Source organism: Callithrix jacchus, chromosome 3 (assembly GCF_049354715.1).
Source record: "Callithrix jacchus isolate 240 chromosome 3, calJac240_pri, whole genome shotgun sequence".
Lineage (NCBI taxonomy): Eukaryota > Metazoa > Chordata > Mammalia > Primates > Cebidae > Callithrix > Callithrix jacchus.
The window spans coordinates 87541387-87562879 of NC_133504.1; the positions used below are offsets into that span (position 1 = coordinate 87541387).

At 40.6% G+C, this 21493-nt stretch overlaps 1 protein-coding gene across 3 annotated transcripts; it reads left to right on the forward strand.

Annotated features, from left to right (window-relative positions):
- Positions 1–721: 721 nt before the first annotated feature.
- On the forward strand, positions 722–21209 carry PLA2G12A (phospholipase A2 group XIIA). Of its 3 annotated transcripts, none has more exons than XM_035293149.3 (4): positions 722–1062; positions 13209–13285; positions 14260–14425; positions 17743–21209. In XM_035293149.3, the coding sequence occupies exons 1-4, from the start codon at positions 858–860 to the stop codon at positions 17859–17861; spliced, it is 567 nt and encodes a 188-aa protein (XP_035149040.2). In that variant the 5' UTR covers positions 722–857; the 3' UTR covers positions 17862–21209. The 3 variants fall into 3 exon arrangements, with proteins under 3 accessions (XP_035149040.2, XP_078222843.1, XP_078222842.1); XM_078366717.1 differs by lacking the exon at positions 17743–21209 and adding an exon at positions 14750–16329; XM_078366716.1 differs by lacking the exon at positions 17743–21209 and adding an exon at positions 15450–16329.
- Positions 21210–21493: the final 284 nt, after the last annotated feature.

A 21493-nucleotide genomic window follows, 5' to 3' on the forward strand; every position in this document is an offset into this window, starting at 1 on the left:
CAGGCATTGCCAAGGCCTGGGTTGGCATCTCCCAGATCCGGCTGCCGCAACCGCGACCACAGCAGGTCTGGAGGACCGGGAGAGGATGCGAGGAGGCAAAGCCCTCCTCGAGCTGAGATCCGGCCTCTGCCCACGTTGCCAGCGGAATCACGTCTTCCAGCCGGTACTCAGCTGGACCTCTCGCAGCGCTCTCTGCAAGCGAACACAGGAGTTACTTTCTCCGATATGGTCCACAACCAGAAAAGTTTGTCTCTCGGGACTACTGTGCTGAAAACCCCTACTGGTCAGGTTAGGACACCGAGGTTAGCTCTGCACTCTAGCTTCACGGTCAATCGCCCGCAGAGCTTTCAAAAAATACCGACGCCCACTGGTCCTAACTAGGTCCTATTACCTAGGACCAAAGTAATCAGGCTCCCAGAAAAGCGGCCCGGGCCTGGGTATTTTTTAAACTTCTCTAGTGAACCAGGACTGAGGGCCTTGTGAGGGCACCGCAAAAATCTCGTGGGCGTGGAGGCCCCGCCCCTCCCCAGCTCCGCGCTTCCCACAGCTGGCTCCCCGCCCCCGCCTCACCCCACCCTCTGAGCACCTCGCCCCGCCCCGCCGCGCTCCGGCGCAGGCGCACAGGGGACGGTCGCTGCCCATGGGGAGCGGAAGCGTCTCTGCGACGGCGCTGTCTCTCAGAGGCGGGTCCAGTAAAGCCAGCGAGGCCCTGCTGACCATCGGGGAAGGAGGCGTGGATATGGAGCCGGCGGCTGCAAAGCCCCGGGCCCGCGCCGCTGCCTAGCGCGTCCCGGGGGTTCCGTGGGGACGCGCCTGCCGCCGCAGCTCCGGGACCTGTAGAACCCCGCGCTGCGCGGATGGCCCTGCTCCCGCTCCCCGCGCTCATCCTGCTCCTCCTCACGGCCGCTGTTGTCAGGTGCCAGGAGCAGGCCCAGACCACCGACTGGAGGGCCACCCTGAAGACCATCCGTAACGGCATTCACAAGATAGACACGTACCTGAACGCCGCCTTGGACCTCTTGGGAGGCGAGGATGGTCTCTGCCAGTATAAATGCAGTGACGGTGAGGGGTTACCCCGGCTCAGCGAGGGGTTGTGCTTTCGGGGGATTGGGGTGACGGAGGTCATGGAGGTGTGAGTGGCAGATGCAAGGTGGACCTTGACGGTGCCCTTCGGCTGTGGAAAAACTTAACTACTGCTAGAATCTTGCCGTTCTGGTGATGAGCAAGCAGGGTACAAATTCGCACCGCTATTGTTAGAAAGTGAGAGGCCACCTGAGTGTACTGTCCGTTCCGTTTTCATTGTTTCTGAATTAACCTTTTTTCTCCCAACTGCACCAAGTTGCCCAAGAACTTACCGACGTAGGAATCTTGGGAATGGAGTGGAAGAGACTGATTTTAGCTCTATTTTTGCTTTTGTAAATTGGATGAACATGCGAAACTGAGAATTTAAAAACCATGCCGTATTAACTTTCTCGATAATTGATATTAGATGTTTTTTTTCTGCAAAGCACAGAAAATAACTTGCGACCTTTGTACAGACTTTTGGTGTACTCGAGTGTTGAGAAAGAGTTCCGTAACTCTTCTTTCCTTAGATATCAGTGACCCCCCCCATTGTTAGTTAACGTTAATAGTTATTTTCATTTACTATTTTAATATTTTTTGAACTTTCTCTTTGAATCTGAGAACTTGTTTGGTGGCAGTATGAGTACTAATCAACTCAGTACTTCAGGCAGAGATGGTTCTTTTGTAGCACATTTTTGAATGCTTAAATATTTTAATAGGTCAGAAAAATATTGGACTTTTGTTTGGAAATTGAAAATGTTAGGCGAGCACTTGGGAGGTCATGTTTCCAATAAGATTAGACAAGGTTAGAGTCTCATTAATGCTGGCAGCTGAAAATAATAGGGGATCCAGTGACTTCATTGTTGGAACCTGATTGTATGTAAAAGAACTGATATTATGTAAAGCTGTGATGCCACCTGCTCCCTGCAATTTTCAAGATAATTTCTTGTTTTATGTTAATAGAAGTAAAGGATGAATTGTATCTTGCATGCTTTAAAGCGCTGAACAGGTGCTGAGACATGTTTCATTGCTTCTTAAATTTGTGCCTAGGGCCGGGCTCGGTGGCTCACGCCTGTAATCCCAGCACTTTGGGAGGCCGAGGTGGGTGGATCACAAGGTCAAGAGATTGAGACCATCCAGGTCAACATGGTGAAACCCCGTCTCTACTAAAAATACAAAAAATTAGCTGGGCGTGGTGGCGCGTGCCTGTAATCCCAGCTACTCGGGAGGCTGAGGCAGGAGAATTGCCTGAACCCAGGAGGCGGAGGTTGCGGTGAGCCGAGATTGCGCCATGACACTCCAGCCTGGGTAACAAGAGCCGTCTCAAAAAAAAAAAAAAAAAAATTTGTGCCTAAACGTTACCACCAGTATGCTTTATAAAGATATTTTTGTTCTTGTGGAACTTGTTAGGAGGACTGGGTGCATAATTTAAGGATCACGTGATTGCCTTTCCTGAAGCAAATGTTAGTTTTACTTAGTCACTTCCATTTATTATACAATTGTTTAAGTCCCAACTGTGCGTCAGATGTTCTAATTTGAGATTCAGTAGTTAATAAAACAGACTAAAGTCTCTGTGGAGCTTGACGTTCTGGTGAGGGAGAGATGAGTAATTAACTAGTAAATAAGTAAAATCAGGGAAGTTTGGAGTCTGAGCAGGGAAGATGAGGGACCATGCTGGAGGCAACTTACTCATCTAAATGGGTTGTTCAGCAGGGGCCTCACTGATGAGAGAATCTCCAAGTGGTAAGGGGGACACTGTGGTAATTTGGAGAAAAAGCATTCCAGGCAGAGGGACTAGCAAATGCAATGAACCTGAGGAGAAAGGCCAGTCAAGGGTGACTCTGAAGGTTTTGGCCTGAGCCAAAGGAAGGATACAGTTGCCATTTACAGAGGTAGGGAAGGCATGGAAGGAGTCGTCTTCATAAATTTATTAGTCCAGAGTTCTAGAGTTTATTTACTTTTAAAATATCCCTGAAGTCGAATGAATACTAGTCTTGTTAAAATACTGTTTTAATCTCTTTCATTTATTTTTTATTAATATTTTTGAGGCAGGGTCTCCCTCTGTGCCCAGGCTAGAGTGCAACGATGTGATCATAGCTCACTGCAACCGCCAACTCCTGGGCTCAAGCAATTCTCCTGCCTCAGCCTCCCAAGTAGCTAGGACTATAGGCATGCCCCCACTACACCTGGCTTAGTCTTTCTTTTTAGTCTTTTTCATTTTCTATAGGCTTCTCAAAATGTACTATTTGGAGTTTAGAGGAAGGTCTCTGACACAAAAAAACACAAAGGAATTTGAGAATTTAAGAAACATTATATGCGTCAGTGAAAATTTTTTTGTTCAGTGGACATGTGGTTTCAAGTCCAAGTCACCATACTGAGAGGTAAATCAATCTCAATGAAAAAAAAAAATTTTAGGCCAGGTGTGGTGGCTCACACCTTTAATCCCAGCACTCTGGGAGGCTGAGATGAGCGGATCACTTGAGGTCAGGAGTTTGAGACCAGCCTGGCCAACATGATGAAACCCCATCTCTACTAAAAACACAGAAATTAGCTGGGATGGTGGTCGCACCTGTAGTCCCAGCTGCTTAGAAGGCTGAGGCAGGAGAATAACTTCAACCGGAGAGGCAGAGGTTGCAGTGAGCCTAGAATAAATAAAAGATAAATAAAAATTAAATACAATTTAAAAATTGCTATTACTTGAACAGTCTCCCTGGAACAATGATTCAGCCTTTCCTATATCTTGGAATTCAGGTGTCCAAATCAGAACCAAACAGAACAATCCCAAATCTGAAGAAACATGGTGATTAAGGGGTGTTTTTAGTTATAAGAAACAGATCAAGGGAGCTTTAAAAAAAAAAGAGAGACTGAGTTAATGGTAGGGAGAGTTTGGTCAAATAAAGGGCACGTGTCCTTGCTTTATCTAAGGGACAGGCATTATGGAGACTATGCTCCCTTACTTTTGGCCACCACTCTTGGGTAGGAAAAAGGCCTTCTTTTCAGAGTTAAGTATTTAGGGAAATACATTTGATGATTGTTATTTTTTTAAACTTTTTTCTCCCTGACAGCAAGGAAGATTTAAGAAAGAAAACTTTTCAATTTCCTTTGAAAAATAGAACACAAAACTGGCTTGTAAATGTTTTTAGAACTATGAATAAGTCCTTAATTCATTCAGTGATACATGTTTTCACAGGATCCCTCTGGCTGTTGTGCTGAGAACAAAAGGGGTCAAGAGGGTTGGGGAGTTAGAATGAAAGCAGGGGGACACGTGCAGGAGTCCAGACCAAAGACAGGGTGATTTTGTTCAAGTTGGTAGCAATAAAGGTAATGAGAAGTAGTTGGATTTTGGATATATTTTGAAGGAAGGACCTCAAAGATTTGCTGATGGCTTGGAAGTTGGGTGTGAGTTAAGTCAAAAATAATACCACAGCTTTTGGCCTGAATAACTGGAAGGATTGCCATTAACTGAAATGGGAAAGAACAGTTTTCAGGCATTAGGAAAAATAACATATTTGTATGCTTTCGAGAATGGTTCAGTGGAGAGTAGAAATACTGATGAGGGAGGGAATTGTTGGAGTCATAGCCTTGGGTAAGTGAGAGGGGATGGTTTCTAGCATATACATGGAGAGTTTGGCCAAGAACATTTAGCATAGCCCTGTTAATAGGAGCAGGGGTAGAGGATATGATAACTGATGGCTGATGCATTTAAGTGTGTGGATGTTCAGGTTCTCCTGATTGCCTACTTTTCTAGAAATTGGGAATGGGGATGTTGGAGATTTGAGGAAAATAGGAAAGTGAACAGACTACAAAAATCAAGTCGCATAAGGACCCTATGGAGATTAATGATCATGAATACTTAAACGTCCCAAGTGTTTGGGAGTGCAGGTTGGAATCTTACAAAACTTGGTGGTGAGACCTTTGTGTGACCCAGCAGACAACTTCTTGTGCTTGTCATCTTCATATTCTTTCCAGTGAAAACAGCTGGTCTGCTTGGAAGTAGTTGCATCGAATTTAGAAAAAATACATGGAAAAGAATCAAGTTTGTCCCAGTCTACGAAAATCTTTAGATTTCAGCAGTTGGTATAAATGATAAAACAAACAATTGAGGAGCTATTTGTTAAGTCAAAACTTGAAATTGGTGAATAGTCCTTTCCATGCAATTATACACAGGGGTTTTGGTTTGTATCCACTTGCAAATTTTAGAGGACAGTGGCCCCAACACATCATGGTGTTTTGGTGTGACTCTGATTTTGTTTCTTCCATTATTGAGTTTTTCCTTTACTTGTAAAATCTGGAACCAGTAGAAATGCTAATTTTTAAAATGCTTAGCCATTTATAACACTATAACAAAATTTAAAATATTAATACATTTGTAATGTTGGTATCTGAATCAACTTAATCTCTAATAAAGAACTATCTATAGGCTGGGTGTGGTGGCTCATGCTTGTAATCACAGCACTTTGGGAGGCTGAGGCAGGTGGATCACCTGAGGTCAAGAGTTTAAGACCAGCCTAGCCAACATGGTGAAACCCCGCCTCTACTAAAAATACAAAAAATTAGCTGGTGTGGTGACAGGTGCCTGTAATTCCAACTACTTGGGAGGCTGAGGCAAGAGAATTGCCTGAACCTGAGAGGTGGAGGTTACAGTGAGCTGAGATCGCACCACTACACTCCAGCCTAGGCAACGAGAGTGAAACTCTGTCTCAAAAAAAAAAAAAAAAGAACTGTCTATATAACTTCCCTGGTTCAGAAATAACTATTTTAATTTAAAGGTGAATTTAGAACTTCAAAATACTTCAGAATTTCTCAGGAAACTAGTTACTTCCAAGTTTTCAGTCTTTGCTGCAAATAAAGAATTAATTTCATCAAAGAATGCTTTCCCATTTCTTTAATCTGATAATTTCTTGGGTACCCACTGTGTGCTAAATATCTTCTAAGTGAGCAAGATTAAGTTCCTTTCTCCATAGAAACTGACTAATGTTAATATTAATTTGGTCAGTAAATGCTAGAAAGACAGGGGGTGCTATTTTAGATGGGGTAGGAAAGGAAGGCCTCTCTGAGAAAATGACATTAGGAGTTTACTTCAAAAGAAACTAAAAAACCAAACACATATGCCCCTTTGCCATTTACACTGGGGAGCCACTTTTTACCAGCATTTATTTCATGGTGTTATCCAATTTTTCATGTACAGTAGGTGTTGAGTTTTATTACTTGATTTTTATTAACTTTTCTCCTTAGGACAATTACAAACACTAGCTCTGTTTGACACAGCAGCCTCCTACTTCCTCATACCCCCATTCTCATTTTTGCCAATTGACCTTGATACAATCTCTGTTCCTCTTTATTCTCCTATGGTGGACATATTTTTAGTTCTTCTCACTTCATTTGTATCTGATCATTCTCCCATTCAAAGGTAATTATTTCTTATGAGAAAATGCCTATATATGTACATACATGCATACACATATGTATCACTATCATTACACACATCAGAGCGTTAGGAATGTTTTTATAGATTTGAAATAAGTCTATGGATTTTGCTAAAATACAAAGGGAAGGAAAATAGAAGTACTGCTATTGTATGTACATTGAGAGAAATACTTTTCTGATTAAAAAAAAAAAAGGCAATTGAGACGCATGCCTTTAAAGCCCTAGGGCCATATCAGTTGTCTGAGGGTGGTAATCTTTGCTCCTCATGTAAAAGGGTAAGGTTCCAGAAATCTGTAGACTGGCAGATGGGAGGGAGGGGGAATGTACAAGGTATCTAAAAAGTTGGAAACATAGGATAAACATTATATTTTCAAATGACACACTCAATAGGTTTTTCATCAACCACTAGACACTTTTTTTTTTTTTTTTTTTTGAGACGGAGTTTCGCTCTTGTTATTCAGGCTGGAGTGCAATGGCACAATCTCGGCTCACCGCAACCTCCGCCTCCTGGGTTCAGGCAATTCTCCTGCCTTAGCCTCCTGAGTAGCTGGGATTACAGGCAAGCGCCACCATGCCCAGCTAATTTTTTTGTATCTTTAGTAGAGACGGGGTTTCACCATTTCGACCAGGATGGTCTCGGATCTCTTGACCTCGTGATCCACCCGCCTCGGCCTCCCAAAGTCTTTTTTTTTTTTTTTTTAAGACAGAGTCTCACTCTGTTGCCCAGGCCGGAGTGCAGTGGCGTGGTCTCAGCTCACTGCAACCTCCGCCTCCCGGGTTCAAGCGATTCTCCTGCCTCAGCCTCCTGAGTAGCTGGAATTACAACAGGTGCCTGCCACCACACCCAGCTAATTTTTTGTATTTTTAGTAGAGACAGGGTTTCACCATGTTGGCCAGGCTGGTCTTGGACTCCTGACCTTGTCATCTGCCCACCTTGGCTTCCCAAGCCACTGAGATTACAAGCATGAGCCACTGCGCCTGGCCTAGACACCTCCTATCGGTGATATACTTCTAAATTTAAAACAGTCCAGTTATTAACCTGAACAATATATATTGTAAATACCCTATTCCTGTTTCCAGACTTCTTGAACATTCTCTGATATATTGTACTTTTTTCAGATTAACACCTTGACCCATTATTTAATGTGTATTTCTAAATAAGTTTCTAAACATTTTAAACAGTTGATTGTTAAAACCCTGACAAAAGAGAGATTCATGATGAAACTTGAGGAACTAGAATAGGCTCCCCAAGAATTAAATGCTGATCCAGCCTCTCTCCTTTTCTGTGAAGACGTTTCTAGTGTGTTAGGGCAAATAAAATCATAGATAAATATATGGCTTCTCATGATATTCCTGTGAGAAAAACTGGATATGATTTGATGACTTCCTGGCTGCTTAGAGAGAGGACTCGTCTGTAGTGTACCTCTGTCCTGATTAATACCTACATCTTAAGTTTGTGAATGTCTGGGATCAGGTAACACTGGAAGAATAGCTCTAGATTTAGAAACTGCTGAACAGTTGAGAATGGTGAACTGAAAGTAAACTGAATCTTATTATATACAATCTTATGTTTAGGCTCAAACTTAAATTGAGGAAGTGCTAAGCCTCTAGCAGTAGATACTAAAAAGACCATTTTAGAACTGATGATTTTTTTTTTACTACTGTCTGATGTATGTTTGCAGTGAGGCACAACTGAAACATATACTATGTTAGGCTGCATTAATACAAGTACTTTATCCAGCTCAAAAGGTTAAGCCCATCTTACCCGATGGTATTTAGTTTTAGGTGCCATATTTTAAAGAGACATGACAAACTAGAAGTGATCAGTCTTTGGAGGTTGATGAATGCTCACCAAACTCAAAAGAGACTGAAGGGTAAACAGCAGGATTTCTCAATGGGTAATCTCCATTTATAATGAATATTCTATCCGCCATGGAAATTGGCCTTCCAAGTCTTCTCTTCATTAATTCATCATATACTTATTGCAAAAATTCATTACATACTTATTCCAGGCCCTGTTCTAGGCACTGGGAATTCAAAACACAAAAATGTCTGCTCTCAATGAGTTTACATTTTAGTATGGGGAGACATAATAAGTAGATGAGTGATATAGTATGTTAGAAGGTCGGTATGTGCTACAAATAGTATGGTCAGGGAAGACTTGCTGAGAAGATGAATGTCTTGGTCTGTTCAGGCTGCTATAACAAAATGCCTTATGGCTTATAAACAATGGAAATTTATTCCTCAGTTCTGGAGGCTGTGAAGTCCAAGATGGAGCATTTGGCATATTCAGTATCTGGTGTGGGTCCACTTCCTTGTACATAGATGGCACCTTCTAGCTGTGTCCTCACATGGTGGTAGATGGGAAAGGGCAGCTCTTTAGGGCCATTTTTATAGGGCACAAATTCCATTCATGAGGGATATGTCCATATAACCTAATCACCTCTAACAGTCCCACCTCCTGATACCATCACATTGGTGATTAGGTTTCAGCATGAGTTTTGGAGTGACACAAACATTCAAACCATAGCAGTAAAACAGAAACTATGTATTATCAGGAGAAAGAGCATCCATATACAGCAAGAGCAGGTTTGAAGGCCCTGGGGTAGGAGCAGACCTGCAATGTCTGTGTAACAGCAAAGAGGAATGGGTTGAGGAAGAAAGGAAGAGAGAGAATAGGAAGAGGATGAGGTCAGAGAAATCATGGGAGGACCAGGTTATACAGGGTTTTATAGGCTGTATAGACTTTGGCTTTTGTTCTGAATAAAATAAAAAGCCATTGGAGAGGTGTGAGCAGAAGAAAGACTTGCTCTAACGTATTTTAATAAGATCACTCATGCTCAGTGTTGAGATTGGATTATGGGGGTTAGTGTGGGGCAGGGGAACCAAAGTAGGGCAACTAGTTAGGAGTTTATAGCAATAATCCATTGTGGCTTGGAGCAGGATGGAAGTAGTGGAAGTGGTAAGAAGTGATTAGATTCTGAATATTTTGAAGGTTGAGTCAATAGGATACACTGTTGGACTGAATGTGAGGTATAAGAATGTAAGAACATAAACAAAAATGGCTGGCATTTTGCTCTGAGCATCTGGAAGGACAGAGTCACCATTAACTGAAAACAGGGAACTGTGGATGGAGCAAGTTTGAGGTAAATGTCAGGAGGGACAGCTTGAGATGCCCACTGAACATCCAAGTGTTTATGGTATGTCCTTCCTCTGTAGGCCCTTGTAAGTAGGATGCCAAGTCATAAACTGTTTTCTTATGAATGAAAGACTGGGCCAGGCGCAGTGGCTCATACCTATAATCCCAGCACTTTGGGAGGCCAAGGCGGGTGGATCAGGAGGTCAGGAGTTCGAGACCAGCTCAGCCAACATGGTGAAACCCCGCCTCTTCTAAAAATGCAAAAATTGGCCAGGAGTGGTGACACACACCTGTAATTCCAGCTACTTGGGAGGCTGAAACAGGCTTGAACCCAGGAGGCGGAGGTTGTGGTGAACCAGAATCAGGCCACTGCACTCTAGTCCGGGAAACAAAGCGAGACTCCATCGAAAAAAAAAAAGGAATGAAGGACTAAAGGAGATAAGAATTGAAGGATCGTGGTGACTAGTCTGTGATAGTCTGAGCCATCTACCGTCATCTTGCAAGGGTTGAGAAACAATCTTTCCTCTTGGACATGGCTGGAGAAACAAGACCAAGTGCTGTCATTGGCCTTCCCCTTTCTAGACTCACCTTAACCATTCCTTTTTGTATACATTGTTCCTTTAGCATTGGTAGAGCAGGCTGTACCTTTTTAACGGTTTTTTTTTTTTTTTTTTTGAGACACAGTTTCGCTTTTGTTGTCCAGGCTGTAGTGCAATGGCATGATCTGGGCTCACTGCAGCCTCCACCTCCCGGGTTCAAGTGATTCTCCTGCCTAAGCTTCCTGAGTAGCTGGAATTACAGGCATGCACCATCACACCTGGCTAACTTTGTATTTTTAGTAGAGATGGTGTTTCTCCATGTTGGTCAGGCTGGTCTTGAACTTCCAACCTCAGGTGATCTGCCCACCTCAGCCACCCAAAGTGCTGGGACTACAGGCATGAGCCACCACACCCTACCAGACTGTAGCTTTATATCTTCATGAGATTGTACTACTCAACTGAGGCTATATGTGGTGACCTCAGTTGATCATGGAACTTCTGAGCAACTCACTGAAACCATTTATTTTCCTCTTTCTTTTTTTAATTGTTTTTAGTTTTTTTTTTTTTTTTTTTTTTTTTTTTTTAAATGAAGACAGGGTCTCATCATGTTGCCCAGGTTGGTCTTGAAATCCTGGGCTCGGGCAGTTTTACCGCCTCAACCTCCCAAAGTGTTGGGATTACAGGCATGAGCCACCACGCTGGCCTGAAACCATTTTCAATCATTACTTTGAGGGGTTACTTATTTTGATGGTTAATTACTGAAAGGATTGCTTTTTTTACCCTCAATTTACTTTTGGAGGGTAACCTTGTCTTTTTTTAATTCTCCTACCAATAAATGTTAGTTAAATGAAAGTTGGTAGAATACTTTGTGTCAATCCTACATATCCAACCGTGGGGTTGTATTTGGAAACTGCCATGTTTTAGGGTAAAATACCTGGGAATATCTCATTTTAGAAAGAAAGATAAATTGGCCAGGCGTGGTGGCTCAAGCCTGTAATCCCAGCACTTTGGGAGGCCGAGGCGGGTGGATCACGAGGTCAAGAGATCGAGACCATCCTGGTCAACATGGTGAAACCCTGTCTCTTCTAAAAATACAAAAATTAGCTGGGCATGGTGGCGTGTGCCTGTAATCCCAGCTACTCAGGAGGCTGAGGCAGGAGAATTGCCTGAACCCAGGAGGCGGAGGTTGCAGTGAGCCGAGATCGTGCCATTGCACTCCAGCTTGGGTAACGAGTGAAATTCTGTCTCAAAAAAAAAAAAAAAAACCAAAAAAGAAAGAAAGATAAATTGCAGCCCCAAATATTTGAAAGGATTATTGTGTAAAATAGGGAGTTGGCTTATTTTTCTGTTTCCCCAAGGGGCAGAAGATTGTTTATGGGTAGAACTTACCAGAAGGCAGAAGGTCTTGGTTGATGTCATTTAACCATGGAATAGGTTATTTCTTGATACAGGAGGATTGTGAGAAATATTCAAAAAGACAGTAGGTGGCTGGTAGGTTGAACTGATTTTTACACAAGCATACTTATTTTAATGTGCTTTGCTTTAATGCACTTCATAGATAATTGTGGTTATTTTTTAAACAAATTGAAGGTTTGCGGTGACCCTGCATTAAGCAAGTCTATTGGTGCCATATTTCCCACAGCATGTGCTCACTTAGTATCTCTGTGTCAGCATTTTTTAGCAATAAAGTATTTTTAAATTAAGGTCTGTACATTGATTTTTTAGACAATGCTATTGAGCACTTAATAGACTACAGTATAGTGTAAACAAAACTTTCTTTCTTTTTTTTTTTTTTTTTTTGTTGTTGTTGAGTCAGAGCCTCACTCTGTCGCCCAGTCTGGAGTGCAGTGGCATGATCTTGACACACTGAAACCTCCACCTCCCAGGTTCAAGCAGTTCTCCTGCCTCAGTCTCCTGAGTAGCTGGGATTACAGGCGCCTGCTACCACGCCCAGCTAATTTTTGTATTTTTGGTAGAGATAGGTTTCACCATATTGGCCAGGCTGGTCTCGAACTCCTGACCTCATGGTCCACTCACCTCAGCTTCCCAAAGTTCTGGGATTACAGGCGTGAGCCACCTCACCCAGCCAACAAAACTCATATGCACTAAAAAACCAAAAAACTTGTGTGACTCACTTTATTGTTATATTGGCTTTATTGTGACAGTCTGGAACTGAGCCTGCAATATCTCTGAGGTAAGCCTGTATTAAATGAGGTGAGATGTTTCTGAAGTATCCTTCAAAATTTAAGATTGCTATGATTATGTCATCTTTTTCCTTGTTACTGAACCCTTGATGCTACTGGGGAGCATTAGCCTTCCAAGTCTTCTGTTCATTAGAAGTACTTCATTAAAACTATGATATTCCAGAAGTTCCATAGTTCACCAGGTATCCCTCCTAACCTTTTCCTTAGATATAAAAGGAGTATATTTATGGAATGGTTGACTGGGTGGGAGGGCATCAGGCAGAATGTATGGTCCTGTAATGTCTTGTAGTACTAAGGTTATTAAATGATCATCAGATGACCTTGTCTTCCTTAGCCTTAGGCTTTGGCTGGGTAAACTGGTTAGTTAATGGTTATTGAGGTTTGTATGCAGTGAAGCATTTGTGGGAGGTTGGGAAGACACGGTCTTAGCTCTAAAAATACAAAGTGTTGGAATATACAGGAAAACAGGGTGGATTTATCTTTCATACATATGGACCCCATCTGGCAAGTGACCTCTGAAATCTCCAGAAGTCCGGGATAAGCTTTTGTATGTTTTGTATGGCATAGGTTTACAAATAATTACATTTTATGAACTGCTATATATGTGTATGTGTATATATGTGGACATTGTATATATTCCTCACCACAGGAGAAATAAAAATAGTCAAATTAGCATTCTTAATGCTCATCAGAATAAAGACATATATACTTACGTTAGCATCCAAATAAATACTAAATATTTCTAAGGCTAGTCTAGCATATTGTGGACGTTTTTGAGTATGTATTTTATTTTTATCATGTTTGAAAATTAATTATGATATCATTTATATTTTATAGGATCTAAGCCTTTCCCACGTTATGGTTATAAACCCTCCCCACCGAATGGATGTGGCTCTCCACTGTTTGGTGTTCATGTAAATATTGTCTTTTTTTTGATAAATTTTGTGACTTGTAAATCATGTAATACTTTTGGGAGATATAAGACTATCACCATGTTCTCAGATACAGAAATAATATAGCTGGGTGTAATAGTGATCAGGTTTATTAGATTCTTTCTGGCAAAACTTCTAACAAAAGTAAATGAAGTAAATTGTTTTATTTTTGAATCTTGTAGATGTTAATACTATTTTAATGATATTTCCTAATATCACATACATAGTTGAAAAGTTTGGAGTACAGAAGTAATACTACTTAGAGAGAAAAGTATAGATAAAGCACGTTTTCTACATTAAAACAAGGTTAAGTGGGATAGCTGTGTGGTTGTTGTAGGAAAGATTGATCTAAGCCAAGAATTATGGGAAAAAAATGTTTATGAGAATGATTCCTAGACACAAGGATTTTATGTATAAAGTTATTTAAAATAATTGAAATTATAGATTCAGAATAATAGTATCTTTGGGGAATGGAGAAGTATTTAAAGATTTAAAAAAAAACAATTTGAGTTATAGGAAAGTTTTCTGTGATATTTCACATAAAGTACATTTTATTTGAAAGAAGAGGCCACAAAACACTTTGAATATCCAAAAATCATACTTGCTTAGCCCTTGGGGACTCTTTAATAGACTTAGCCTTATCTTTCTGTTTTTAAAACTACATTTTGTGTTTTGGACAAATGGAAGTTGTGTTAGTTACTGACATGTAACTGAGTGTTCTAATGCTGCAGAATAGGGAGCAGTGAGGCATGGCTGAGAGAGTAACACGGATGGGTATGGGTAAGTGTAATGTGGAGATTTATAACACAGAAAATATTTATAGGCAGAAACGGAGTTTGGAACTATCTATACGGCAGTCATTGTCATTTGTATCCATTTAGTCTATTTGAATGCGGTGCGTCAGCAGAGGAGTTTAGCATTTCATTGACAGTAATCCATCCAACTGCCAATTTCAGCTTAATATTGGTATCCCTTCCCTGACAAAATGCTGCAACCAACACGATAGGTGCTATGAGACCTGTGGCAAAAGCAAGAATGACTGCGACGAGGAGTTCCAGTATTGCCTCTCCAAGATCTGTCGAGATGTACAGAAAACACTAGGACTAACTCAGCATGTTCAGGGTAAGGATCTGGCCACTTGGGATGAGTATACTTTTTAAAGTTTTATCAAATGCTTTATGTTTTAGTATAGGATTTGCCAATAGAAAATTTTCACATATATTATCTATTGTGACACGGACTTCAATTTTCTGGGGTGAGGAGCTGATGATTTTGTACCTTAAAATGATTTATAGTCACAGAAGCAAAAAGCGTTAGGAAACCTTGGTGGGGGCGGGGTGTCTAAGGCCAAGAGAGAGAAGAATTCATCTACCTTGTGCCCTGAAATATATGTCCAGTCATCATGTAAGAACCTGAAGTAGCTAAAGTTTGAAACTCTGATTCCAGTTCTCTTGGTCCATCCGGCCTGCTACCATAGACTGTGCAGCTTCTAGAAGACAACAGAAAGTTATTTTGTACAGTTCTGGAGGCTGGGAAGTCCACGATCAAGGCACTAGCAGATTTGGTATAGGATGAGGACTCATATTCTAGTTCGTAGAAGATGCCTTCCAACTGTGTCATCACTTAGTGGAGAGGACTAGATAGCTCTCTGGGGCCTCTGTTATAAGAGCACTAATCGTATTCTCCATCCTTTTGACCTTAAACACCTCCAAAGGCCTCACCTTCTATTTCCTCACTTTGGAGGTGAGGATTTCAACATGAATTCTGGAGAGACATAAGCATTCAGACCATACCACCAGTGAAAGAGTTTAGCACACTGGATTTGGAGTAGGAATTTCCGGAAGACTTATCTTAACACTCCCTTCTGTTGGGAAGGTCCCCAGATGACCCCCAGGTTCAGTGATTCACTAAAAGGACTCACGGGACTCAGCATATAGTTATACTCCCTGCCATGATATATTATGTTGAAGTGATACAAAGCCAAACTAGCAAAGGGAAAGGGCCCTTTGGTGTCATTTTTAAAATGAGGAGAATGATAATACTCACTTCATAGTGTTGTCATAAGGATGAAATGAAATATTTGTGGAAATACAAGTAATTCACCATTCGAATACTAGTAGTTACAAGATTTCTCTCTACTGTCAAGCTGAAGAACATACCATACACTGCAATCAGAAGAGGCAAGGTGGGAAAAGAAAATAACGTTTTAAGCACTTATCATAAGGTACTGTGCTAGATACTTTATTCACGTTTTCATTTGATGCCAACAAAAACCTAATGAGGTAGGTGGTGTTATCCCTATTTTTCAAGGAAGGAAACAAAGGTTCAGAATACAGTAACTTATGAGCATTTAGCGTATCTGACTTTCAAATCTGTGTTCTGTCTATTTCACAATATTCTCCAAATAGTCTTACATTGTAACCCTGATTCTAATATCCCAATAATTCATGTCAAGGAAGAAATCTCTACTGCAGGTAATCTTGAATTTACAGCCTCCATATCCCTTTGCAGCTTTTGGCTAAGGGAAACCGGCTATAAACTTCTGAAGCATAGAATTTCTTGTTTCTGATTTAAGGAGAATGTGAAACCAATTATCTTGTAACCTCCTATTTAATAGTCATAGCCTCTGCACTTCTGTGGTTGGTTGTTTCTTAATGGCAGTCTTTTGGAGAACTTTGAAAATGTTAAGATTTTGCAATGAAAAGTTTCTTCCTTAACATATGTATTTGAAATGGTAAGTTTTTGGATAACTAAAAGCCACTCTGTGCTATAGCTCTGTAAGTGTAACACATTAAGATAATCTCACCTGGATGTTTCAGGTTTCTTAGAATAAAAAAAGTAAATAAATTACCTTTTTATATTCTTTAAAAAATTTAAAAACCTGACTGGGGCCGGGTGCAGTAGCTCATGCCTGTAATCCCAGCACTTTGGGAGGCTGAGGCTGGTGGATCACTTGAGCCTAGGAGTTTGAAAGCAGCCTGGCCAACATGGTGAAACCCCATCTCTAACAAAAAAAAATAGAAAAATTAGTTGGACGTGGTGGTAAGTGCCTGTAGTCCTGGCTATTCAGGAGGCTGAGGTGGAAGAATCGCTTGAACGCAGGAGGCAGAGGTTGCAGTGAACAAAGATCATGCCACTGCACTTCAGCCTGGGCAACAGAGTGAGACCTTGTCTCAAAAAATAAATAGATAAAATAAACCTGACTAGGGAAAAATACTTTTTATTTCTATGCTCCCGTGCCCCCAAGTCAAATTTGGACATTGGTCAAAGAGACTGGGTTCCATTTACTTTACGCCTCTTAACTGATATATGATCAGTCCTCAGAAGTCATTGGCCATATGAAATGTTTTGAGGTTTCAATTTTTAAACTTTGTTTCTTCTACTCATGAAACATCTTTTCTCAAAATGCAAATTTAAAGGCTGGGCACACTGGCTCGTGCCTGTAATTCCTGCACTTTGGGAGGCTGAGGCAGGCGGATCATGAGGTCAAGAGATTGAGACCATCCTGGCCAACATAGTGAAACCCCATCTCTACTAAATACAAAAATTAGCTGGGTGTGGTGGCGCACACCAGTAGTCCTAGCTACTCAGGAGACTGAGGCAGGAGAATTGCTTGAACCCAGGAGACGGAGGTTGCAGTGAGCCAAGATCGCGCCATTGCACTCCCTCCCGCCTGGCACCTGGCAACAGAGTGAGACTCTGTCTCAACAACAACAAAAAATGCAAATTTAAGAATATTATCAGACATCTCTATTAGTGATTATAGTTTTCAAATAAAAAGAAAGTTAACACTGATTAATCAGTGCTATTTTAAAAGACATATTTTTCTAGTTTCAACAATTGGGCCAGGCATGGTGGCCCATGCCTGTAATCCCAGCACTTTGGGAAGACAAGGTAGGGATTGCTTGAGCCCAGGAGTTTGAGACCAGCCTGGGTGACATAGTGAGACCTCATCTCTACTAAAAATAAAAAATAAAAAAATTAGCTGGGTGTGGTGATGTGTCTGTTTAAAATTAAAAATTAAATTTAAATTAAAAATTAGCTGGCCATGATAGTGCCAGCTACTCAGGAGGCTGAGGTGGAAGGATCACTTTAGCCCAGGATGTTGAGACTGCAGTAAGCTGTGACTGCACCGTGACATTCCAGTCTGGGTGTCAAAGTGAGACCCTGTCTTAAAAAGAAAAATTGGGGTTGAACAGTTGAATGCAAACAAAAAATAAGGTGCATGATAACAAGACTAAAACTGGAAGTCTGTAGATACACACATGTGTGTATGTAAATATGCTACTGGCTTATGAGAGTTTGGTGACTTTGATCGAGCATATATTTCAGTGCTCACTAGGGATGTGCTTGTTGCTGTGCTATAATGTGTAACATCGGTGAAGAGAGAGCAGTGCTTTGCAGTTGCCCAACAGTAATCGCATTTTCTTATTTTGCAGCCTGTGAAACAGCAGTGGAACTCTTGTTTGACAGTGTTATACATTTAGGTTGTAAACCATATCTGGACAGCCAGCGAGCCGCATGCAGGTGTCATTATGAAGAAAAAACCGATCTTTAGGAGATGCTGACAGCTGGTGACCGAAGAAGACCGAAGAACATAACCTTTGACAAATAACTAATGTTTTTACAACATAAAACTGCCTTATTTTTGTGAAAGGATTATTTTGAGACCTTAAAATAACTTATATCTTGATCTTAAAACCTCAAAGAAAAAAAGGGAGATAATAAGGGGAGGGCACGCTTGTCTTCTGAGGTATCTTCCTGGGCACTGCCCCCTTAGTATGCCAAATGTCTTGACCAGTATCAAAAGCAAGTGCTCATTAAGGGGAGAATTTTTGGAAAGAAGAATATATAACTTAGTTTTCACACCTATATTTACCAAAAAAAGATCAAATATAAAATTCATTATAAGGTCTGTTCAACATTATCTTATTTGGAAATATGGGAAAATCATCACTTACAAGTATTTGTTTACTACAAAATTTTAAATACACGTTTAAGCCTAGAAGGAACGGACTTAAAAAAATTTTTTTTCTCTCTTAATTACACATACGTAATTAAAATACAACATAATATTTGTTGTTTCTCTGTAGCCCGTTGAGCATAGAGTAAGTCACATTTCTATTAGGACTACTTACAAGGACAAGGTTTTCATTTTTCCAGTTGTAAAATTGGAACCATCTGCTGATAACCTCGTAGAGAGCAAACCCAGGATATTTAAATATCATATGCCTTGAAGGTGATGTGAATGCAATTCAGAAGTATAGCCACTCCCATTTTATGAGCTACTCACATGATAAATGTCCTATTTTGCTATAACCTTTGCCAAATTGGAGTAAAGATGGACTTGATGAGATAAATGAAAAGATATTTAACATAATTCATCAAGGCACTATTTGCTGTTTATTTCCCAGCATTTATTCCTTATAGTAGATTTTTTAAAGACTGTAACCTTTTACTAACTGTGGTCTTACTCTAATTTGTGCTTGACACTGCTTTTTAAAAATCCTTTAACTGGAGCCAAAGGGATGGAAAAGGCAAGACAGAAATGACTGCCTTTTACAGATCTCTTATTTACATTGAAAATTATTACCATATGTTTAGAGCAAATCCCAGAAAACTTCAGCAGCTTCTGAAGACATCTATGAATGTTGAAAACTTTTCAATCTCTTGGAATGTTGAGTTTTGTTCCTAGACTGGTCTTTGCTTACTGCTGTTGTTAACCTTTCCCTGGTGCAGGCCCTCAAGCCATGTGTAGCCTTTGGGTAACCCATGGCCAAAGGTATTAAGATGAACTGAGTTTCAAAGTCAGAGAAGGACAGCATAGGGAGAGGTGGTTCTTTGTAAGTCATTACAGGTAGAACAGGGCAGAAGAAAAAATATTTTCTGGAGAAAGGGCCATGTTCCTCACTTTGGAGATGTGTCATTGCCAGGAACCTAATATCATCCAACTTGAATTGGTCTGCTCTATTGAGACAAGGCACATGTATGCCTTGTGGCTAATTGAGCAAACAAACTGGGATTCCATTTAAATGTTTGGAACTCTCAATTGATACTTTATTTCAAACCTTTATAAAAGGTACAGTTTTGTAAGCCATTATTAACACTTAATGCTTATAGGCTGGGTGCAGTGGCTCGCGCTGTAATCCCAGCAGTTTGGGAGGCTGAGGCGGGTGGATTACTTGAGGTCAGCAGTTTGAGACCAGCTGGCCAACATGGCAAAATGCTGTCTACTAAAAATACAAAAATTTGCCAGGCGTGGTGGCACATGCCTGTAGTCACAACTACTTGGGAGGCTGAGGCAGGAGAATCACTTGAACCCAGGAAGCAGAGGTTGCAGTGTGCCAAGATTGTGCCACTGCACTCCAGCCTGGGCAACAGAGCGACACTCTGTCTTAAAAACAACTTAATGATTTATCAATATTTATTACTGAAATACTTCTCCAGGTAAGTTTAAACTTATAATGAATTCATGGATTTTCTTAGCAGCATTGGCTTTCTCAAAAGGAAAAACTCAGTATCTTTGTAAAATATAATTAATTCATGATCACAAATTATACAAAAATCAGTAGAAGTGGTTTTTTATATTCAGATAAAAAAAAACTTGGAATAATTTTAGACTTACAGAAAAGTTGCAGAGATACATGAAGAGCTTCTGTGTACCACTCACTCAGTTCTCCCAGTGTTAACCTTTTATTTAACCATGAAGCATTTGTCAGAAGCTAAGAAACTAACATTGGTAATTACTGTTAATGGAACTTGATTTTATTTTTCAGATTGCACTAGTTTTTTTATTGTCATTTTCCTTTTCCAGGATCCAGTCTAGGATACCACACTGAATTAGTCATCATGCCTAATCAGCCCCTGGTCGTGATAGTTCCACAGTCTGTCTTTGTTTTTTATGACCTTGACAGTTTTGAGGAGTACTGGTCAGGTGTTTTATAGAATGTAACTCAATTTGGGTTGTCTGATGTTTTCCTCAATATTAGAATGGGGTTATGGATTTTTAGGAAGAATATCAGAGGTGAAGGTCCTTCTCACTGCATCATGTCAGGAGTTATATGCTATCAGCTTGATGGTATATTAACTTTGGGCACTTGGTAAGGTAGTGTCTGTTGGTTTTCGCTGCTGAAAATTACTGTTTATTTTCCCTTTCCAACTTTGGTTCTTTGGAAAACAGTCACTAAGTCCAGTCATGGGAGGTGGTGGGTGGTGAAGATTACATTCAACCTTCTAGAAATGGGAATATCCATAGATAGTACTTGGAATTTTTCTGTATAGAAAATTTGTCTCTCCCTCCCACTGTTTACATCAGTATGGACTCATGTATATTTTATATTTTGGGTAACACAGTATTTATTTTGTTGCTTACGTTGTCCAGCTTGGTTATTAGGAATCCTGTCATGCTTGGTGCCTATGTTCCTTTGATGTGCCTATCCTTTTGAATATTGAGCACTTCCTTCCTTTCTGGCACTACAAGATTCTCCAGGTTCATCTTGTATATTCCCTGCCTCAGCCCTAGAATTGACCCCTGCTCCAAAGAGCCCTGGTTCCTTTTGTTGGAGAATGATACAAGAAACCAAGATCTGGGCACTAGAGGTGCTTGTTGCTACTGGGATGTCACTCTTTGTAGCACAGTGGAGAAACATGTATGTGTATTAATCCATGCATGCATACACACTTATAATTATTATATGTGTGTACAAAGCTAAACGTGAGTTTGGACTGCCATCTTCAACTCAAAATTTGTCCCACAATTTTGTGGCATATATTTAGGTTTTAAAGTTGATATTTTCCCCATTGACAGAATAAACTCATTAAAAGAGCAAAAAACCAAAAACTAACTTTCAGCAGCTCTTTGCAAGAAATGTAATACTGATATTTAAAAATAATACTGCCTTTAAATGATGCCTGTCTCCTTAAAATCTTTTGACATAGTTCCTCCAGGGACAGTTATGGCTGTATTTATTTCATAGTTAGAGAAACTAAGCATAGAGCTGTAATGAAGACAGAATTGAGATATGAGGGCAAAAGCTAATAAACACATCCTCTCGGGTAGCCTTTCTTTCAGTGAACCTGTAAACTAGTCTAGTAAAACTTGTTAAAATTAGTTGCTAGAGGCTGGGCATGGTGGCTCAGGCCTTTAATCCCAGCCCTGGGAGGCCAAGTCAGGCAGCTTGCTTGAAGTCA

Excerpts from the sequence above, each read along its gene's own strand:
- PLA2G12A (XM_035293149.3), top strand. The coding sequence starts at position 858 with ATGGCCCTGCTCCCGCTCCCCGCGCTCATCCTGCTCCTCCTCACGGCC. Across the intron at positions 13,286-14,259 it reads CTCCACTGTTTGGTGTTCAT|CTTAATATTGGTATCCCTTC; the intron begins GTAAATATTGTC and ends TGCCAATTTCAG. Across the intron at positions 14,426-17,742 it reads ACTAACTCAGCATGTTCAGG|CCTGTGAAACAGCAGTGGAA; the intron begins GTAAGGATCTGG and ends CTTATTTTGCAG.